This window comes from Haliotis cracherodii, unplaced genomic scaffold, assembly GCF_022045235.1.
Source record: "Haliotis cracherodii isolate W230 unplaced genomic scaffold, xgHalCrac1.p SCAF_6, whole genome shotgun sequence".
Taxonomy (NCBI): domain Eukaryota; kingdom Metazoa; phylum Mollusca; class Gastropoda; order Lepetellida; family Haliotidae; genus Haliotis; species Haliotis cracherodii.
This window is the reverse complement of record NW_027266319.1, coordinates 3,360,497-3,367,506: the sequence shown is the minus strand read 5'-3', so window position 1 is coordinate 3,367,506 and position 7,010 is coordinate 3,360,497. Positions and strand designations below refer to the sequence as shown.

General features: G+C 41.4%; 2 protein-coding genes across 3 annotated transcripts in view; both read right to left on the bottom strand.

Annotated features, from left to right (window-relative positions):
* Nucleotides 1–3,673: 3,673 nt before the first annotated feature.
* LOC139445410 (paternally-expressed gene 3 protein-like) lies at nucleotides 3,674–4,744 on the bottom strand. Its single transcript, XM_071226550.1, has 2 exons — nucleotides 4,355–4,744; nucleotides 3,674–4,315 (listed from the first exon to the last, which is right to left on the bottom strand). Exons 1-2 carry the CDS (start codon nucleotides 4,742–4,744, stop codon nucleotides 3,674–3,676), a joined length of 1,032 nt encoding a protein of 343 aa, XP_071082651.1.
* Nucleotides 4,745–6,102: 1,358 nt separating this feature from the next.
* LOC139446058 (uncharacterized) overlaps nucleotides 6,103–7,010 on the bottom strand; it is an 80,589-nt gene continuing 79,681 nt past the window's right edge. For both annotated transcript variants that reach the window (XM_071227326.1, XM_071227327.1), the window contains exon 4: nucleotides 6,103–6,711. In XM_071227326.1, coding sequence (XP_071083427.1) covers nucleotides 6,614–6,711 — 98 coding nt within the window. In that variant the 3' untranslated portion in view covers nucleotides 6,103–6,613. The remainder of the gene's footprint in view (nucleotides 6,712–7,010) is intronic.

The window sequence follows — 7,010 nt, the reverse complement described above, 5'->3', positions numbered from 1 at the left end:
GAGGTTGGAGTGGAACTAAATGTTATCGTATGCGAATAACGAACTTCGACACATAAAGAGACAAATTCGATTGACATTCGTTACAGCCGGAATAGTATAGGTCCGCGTTATTTGTAAGGGTAAACAATTGACTTGCCTTTGCATGTGTATGTGACGGGTGCCACCGGTAGGTCAGGATACGCTCACCTTTTTGTGAACATCTTGCATCATTACTTGATAGTGATTCATACACACATGCTCATGATCTTGTCGAAATTGTACAATCGATTCTGCTTTATGCAGAGATTTCTATTGGATATGGAAAGGGTTTGGTCGCTTTATTTATTATCATTTTGTTGATATCGAAACTACACAGAGAGTAGATTTCTACTGACTTCTCATATTCTGAATCATTTTCACTATAAAATGAAAATTACAAGGGGTCAACATTCTTCATTCCAAATTGATCACATTTGACTTGTTCTGCAATGCTTGTCTTTGGTACCAAGGGATACGTGTTTTTGTTTGTTGTTTAACGCCGCACTCAACAACATTGCCAGCTATATGACGGCGGTCTGTAAATAATCGAGTCAAGGACGGACAATCCAGTGATTAACATCATGAAGCATCGATCTACGCAATTTGGATACGATCTAATGCTTTGACGAAGACCACACGATCCCGTTAGTCGTTTCGTACGAAGTGCATGGGTTGCTGAAGACCAATTCTTACCCGGATCTTTACGGGGCTTGCATTAAAATGAGTTGCTGGGATAGCCTAGTGGTTAAGCGATTTCTCGAAATGAGGGGTTTCGATTCCTAATGTGAGTACCATGGATGACTCCCAATTCTAGTGTCCTCCTTATTGATACAGCTTGAAAAGAGCTAAAAGCGTCTTCTTTTCAGAATGTAGACGACATTGGAAGCATTGATTCCCTTGATAATCTACGTTAGACTCTCAGTGCTTTTGAGGGGGCACGGGTGGCCCAGTCGTCTAAGGCGCCGCCATTCGCTTTGCAGAGTTGCGCCCCTTGAGCACGCCAAAAACCTATGATTGTGGGTTCGAATCCAGGTTCGCCCCGATTATGTTTCTAGTTTTGCACCATACCCGTGCTCGTGGGTTTCACCGAAGTGGTAAACGTCTGAGACCTGCATCACTTCGGGCTTTCCTCCCACATTAAGCTGACACGCCGCGATTTAACTGGAATATTGTTAAAAGCGGCGTTAAACCAACTCACTCACTCACTCACTCAGTGCTTTTGAACTTGACGGAAAGCCAATTAACGGCAACGTAATCAACTTCTAATCCAGATCTTCACTGGTTAGGATAGATGTCCGAACAGTTTAAGAACTGCAAACCTTTAAACTATTTGAACAAACAACAAACATTTCTTCTGTTACTTAGTTAACATTTTTATTGGTAAAGTGTAACATATATTAACGACGAAACATAAGTAAGAACATAAGCGAATGTACATTTAGAGTCAAAATTATTACATGACTTAGAAAAAAACATTAGATACATTATGACATCGCAAACATTCTGCTCAAAGAATATGCAGGTTGGCTGCCCAACATGATATTAACAAAGCCCATTGAACGTCGATCCTCATCATCCTCAGAAATATACTTTTGCAAAACCACACGAAAGGTATGTCATGGCCGGGAACGTGGTCTAGTGGTAGAGCGTCCGCCCGGAGAACGGAAGGTCCGGAGTTCGATCCCCAGCCGCGTCATACCAAAAGACGTTAAAAGATGGTACTTGTTGTTTCCCTGTCTGGCGCTCGGCATTAAGGGGCTTTTAAAACAAGGACTGGTCGGCTCGGAGTCAGTATACTGTGTCTGAGTGGAGTATTCATGTTAAACTGCGACATGGTATCACAGTGTACTAGCACTATAAATCAGCATCAAACCGGACCAGTACAAGCAGCCACACACATCCACATCGCTATATAAGTGCAATAATCTTGGACGCGACGTAAAACCCAATTTCACCTCCTTCACCTAATTGGCCGATATTAAATTTAGAATAAACACTGTCTAGTTTAAACTAAATCATATTTCCTAAGACATCTTCTGTAATTGCAGTAGGAATATGACTGAACGTTCTACGCATTTTGTAAATTTCCTAAGTGAATCACATTTTCCACATTGACTGTAGTGTATATACCTTAATCATCTATTCTCTTTTGCAGAAATGTCTCCTATTTTTGTGGCGACAAACTTTCGTTTCTTTGAGTGAAAAAGTGAATAGTATTTTGGTTATGTACTTGTGGGCCAGCTTGAAGTGGGCCCGGAAGTCTGCAGAGAGTCAGGACTTACACGTTAATCCCCTTGTGAAACCCACCAGCACGTTCATGATGCTGATAAACTTTATTAACCATAATTAACCAGGACCAATCTGGGATTCCAATTTTCTGGCACCCTCTAGGGACACATCTCCGCACAGCGAACTGCGGCGCCTTAGATGATTTGGCTTACCGTGCCCCTTCAGTTATTGGGAGTGTTTGGTGATTTCATGTAAGCCTTGTATGACATGCATGAACATCGAGACACTGTAAACTACTGTTACAATCCGTCCAAACTGAATATTTGCATTCCATCTGGTACCGTACTACGATAGCCTTATGGTGTCTCTTTGGGTGCACAATTCTTTTTTTTAAAATTGAAATTTCGAGAGTATTTTTCGTTATTTCAGTTATTCATCTTTTTTTGGTCTAAATTTCGAGATCTTTCGCGTAACTTCGATTATTTTCTTGTAATTTCGATTATTTTCTCGATATTTCGAAATAACGAGAAAAATACTCGGAAATACGAGAAAAACAAGCGAAATTTCGATTTCAAAAATAAAATAAAACTAAAATAACGAGAGAAAAAAATCAAAATTACGAAAATATAATTGAAGTAGCGTGATATTTCGATTATGCTACCAGCATATTAAAGTGCGCCATTAGGCTTTCGAACTATACAACCTATGTTCAGTGTATTTATCAGTAGCTTGCAATGAGAATACCTGAAAGACAGATACCTGAAATATATATATGGTATCACTAGTGCATTATAATAGTTCCTTCGCGGTGTTGTCGTACCAACGAGCGCATACAACGTTAAACTGTGCAGTGCAAACTGTTCCCAGCGACCGCTGAAGGAGATGCTCTATCCGTCTCCAGCTCAAGAAAACGATTTTCACTATACGCCTCGTTACATTCATTTTTTACCTCAAAAGATAAACAGGAACTTTGAAAAGATTCAGGCACCACAGGGCCATATCCAGACTGTATCTTTAAGAACGACACTCTGGTAACAGCGGTTATTATATAATGCTAGGACGCTCGACGTACAATGAACTGAATTGATTTTTGGGCCCTTTCAGATAACTTCTGCGAGCTATCGGTTATCTTCCTTAACGCTGGCTAGACAAGTCAATACAATGCCGGCTATCTTTTATTTGCTAGGGACATGGACACTACAAGTCGTGAGCAGTCATACTCAGCTCTCTGTAGAACGGTGATGCAGCGTTCATTGTCCCGCGACTAAACACAACGTGTACTGCTTTGTCAGACATTAGACGGCATCGTATGAGAACAGTTAATGGACTGTGCGGACACTGATCAAAACGCTGCTTCATCACTGAACGGAACAAGTACCGATTTGTCACTGGATAGAACATGGGCGGCCTAGTCAGTGAAAACAATTTACCCTGCGTTATCACTGAATAAAACACGATCTGTTTTGTCACTGAACTGACCACAGGCTGCCTCGTCACTGAACTGACCACAGGCTGCCTCGTCAATGAACTGACAACAGGCTGCCTCGTCACTGAACTGAACACACACTGCCTCGTCACTGAACTGACCACAGGCTGCCTCGTCACTAAACTGAACACACACTGCCTCGTCAATGAACTGACCACAGGCTGCATCGTCACTGAACTGAACACACACTGCCTCGTCACTGAACTGAACACACACTGCCTCGTCACTGAACTGACCACAGGCTGCCTCGTCACTGAACTGACCACAGGCTGCCTCGTCACTGAAGTGAACACACACTGCCTCGTCACTGAAGTGACCACAGGCTGCCTCGTCACTGAACTGACCACAGGCTGCCTCGTCACTGAACTGACCACAGGCTGCCTCGTCACTGAAGTGAACACACACTGCCTCGTCACTGAAGTGACCACAGGCTGCCTCGTCACTGAACTGACCACAGGCTGCCTCGTCGATGAACTGAACACACACTGCATCGTCACTGAACTGACCACAGGCTGCCTCGTCACTGAACTGACCACAGGCTGCCTCGTCAATGAACTGACAACAGGCTGCCTCGTCACTGAACTGAACACACACTGCCTCGTCACTGAACTAAACACACACTGCCTCGTCAGTGAAGTAACCACAGGCTGCCTCGTCACTGAACTGAACATACACTGCCTCGTCACTGAACTGACCACAGGCTGCCTCGTTACTGAACTGAACACACACTGCCTCGTCACTGAACTGAACACACACTGCCTCGTCACTGAACTGAACACACACTGCATCGTCACAGAACTGACCACAGGCTGCCTCGTTACTGAACTGAACACACACTGCCTCGTCACTGAAGTGACCACAGGCTGCCTCGTCACTGAAGTGACCACAGGCGGCCTCGTCACTGAACTGAACACACACTGCCTCGTCACTGAAGTGACCACAGGCTGCCTCGTCACTGAACTGAACACACACTGCCTCGTCACTGAATAGATGAGTGATGTTGGCTGACATGTGTTGTATTTGATGCAATACTAGTTAATGTTTATTGTCTGCTTTTGATTTTTCTTTCCGCATATAAACTGGTTAATCATTCTTCTCTGAATTAACAATAGGTTCAGTTTTAATCTACAGAAAACAAACTTTATTTAAAAGGGCAACAAAACCTTTCCCAATCCTAAGAAATATCCGTGTTAACGTTGCTCTGCTACTAGGGGCGCGATATTGTTATGCCCAAATATGTTTGACAAATTTGTCTTTAAAAATATAACTTGTATTCACGACTCAATTGTATATGTATCAATTTGTTCGGATCGCTATATGGCTGAAACAATGCCGATGCGACGCTAAATATTAACTCAGTCACTCACAAGGGGCGCATAATATATCAATCTCATATGCGACTGTGTCATGTATACATTGTAATGTGTTACAAATGTGTCACACATGTATACCGATATGTTACACGTTGTACCTTGTTACATATGTGTAACATATGAAGAAAATGTAAACCTAGATGAATTAAAAAGACTGTGAAGTGTCAAATTAAGTTGTAACCGATGATATGAACCTGAAGGACGAGGAACGACACTGGAAACGTTGCAGTTGTTAATATATGGAAACCTTCCAAATATAATGAAAATTATCAGACATGTTCAAAAGGCTGCCAAATAGATGTTTGTTCTGTAACGTTGGGAAGGTTTGAACTCCATCTAATGCATAATTTAGTCTAGAATGAGTGATAAAGTCCATTTATCGAATTTTAAGAACTGTGGGAAAGTCGTCCCTTGACCCACAATGATCGTTTCACAGGTGATATTATATCTATATTCATCTCTTAAGAGAATCAGAGGCCAAAAGCTTGCACATGTTCAAATATTAGAAAACGCTTCACCAAAACCTTTCCATTAACTTTTTGACATAGACCAACTACCCCGCCATCTCACAGAGAGCTATCAGATGGAACGAAAAAGGACGGAAACGACTGTAACATACACAAACACGTATTTGACATTCCAAGCTTAAAGCTGACAGATCTTTCACTCTTATCATGACACACAGCTATTACAATACACTAATTACCGGCGTATAATCAACTTGTGTCATGTTATGTGCATCAGTGACGGTCCACATTCTGTACTGAGGTTTCAAACAGTATTTGAAACCTGTTCAGCTTCAATACAATATGTAAACGGCTGCCAAATGCATTGGTTACGTGAAACATAGACAAATATAGGCAATTCATAACATGCATATGGTAATATTAATGCTACAATACAATTCAGTGGTACAGCTGAAGTGACAGTCTAATCACAGGACCATGTAACAATAAAAATATAAAAGTCGCAAAACAAATCATAGAGGAGGCGACTTTTTTTATATTTTTATTGTTACATGGTCCTGTGGTCTAATGCATTCAAATCAGTTCATTCTAACGTTATCATTGAGATAATTCAACATGGCGCGATAATTTGGCCTTACATAATCATGTCCGTCATGCATGTAAATATACCCATTTAAAACAAGGAACAATATGGTATAAGGTTATTAATGGTCACTGAAATAAAGTGTCTGTTTGATTCATTGAAGCGGATGAAAGATAGCCCCTTGTCTGCATAGGGGGATACAGATCCAAGGCGGACTCTATCCGTCACCCACACCCTGTTCAAGAATGAAGCATGACCACGTTTCCATACGTTTCCATGTACGATGCGTTCTGATTATTCTGCATATATGTTGACGTGCGCCCGAATCTGTTAAGTGGATAGATAAAGGCACCTCATGGAGATTTGCATGATCACAAAAGCTGATATTCAGGTTCTTGAAAACACAGTGTTTATCCATTGTCTCTGCCAAGGAGAATCAAGAAGTAGAGTGTACATATCACAATGCCAACATCCTTGTCGAGAGGACGCCACCGAGGATCAATGTTAAATGATGCCAAACCATCGATGACGAGCTGATCGCCTTTGCGTCAGGTGCTGGAAAATATGAACGCAGTGTTTTACTTACATGAAACGTTTCAGGCTAAAATACAACACGTATAACTGAGATTGAAGTACTGATAACATAATACATTTACCAATCGCTCTCTCTATATATATACACATCCACAGATAAATGCATAGTTACAATGTATATGCCACTATTTGACATTTGACAACACAGAAGTAAGACATACAAAGAGGAAAATGGATTATTGAGATTTCGTTGGCCAGTCAGATATTGACTATATAACATGCATTGAGCAACACAAATTGAAATCTTTCTATCGCATATA

What these genes read in the sequence shown, in the direction of transcription:
- LOC139445410 (XM_071226550.1), bottom strand. Translation starts at nt 4,744, where the DNA reads ATGTCAGCCAACATCACTCATCTATTCAGTGACGAGGCAGTGTGTGTT. An exon ending in GTTACTTCACTGACGAGGCA is followed by an intron (nt 4,316 to 4,354) that starts GTGTGTGTTTAG and finishes GTGTGTGTTCAG; the next exon opens with TTCAGTGACGAGGCAGCCTG.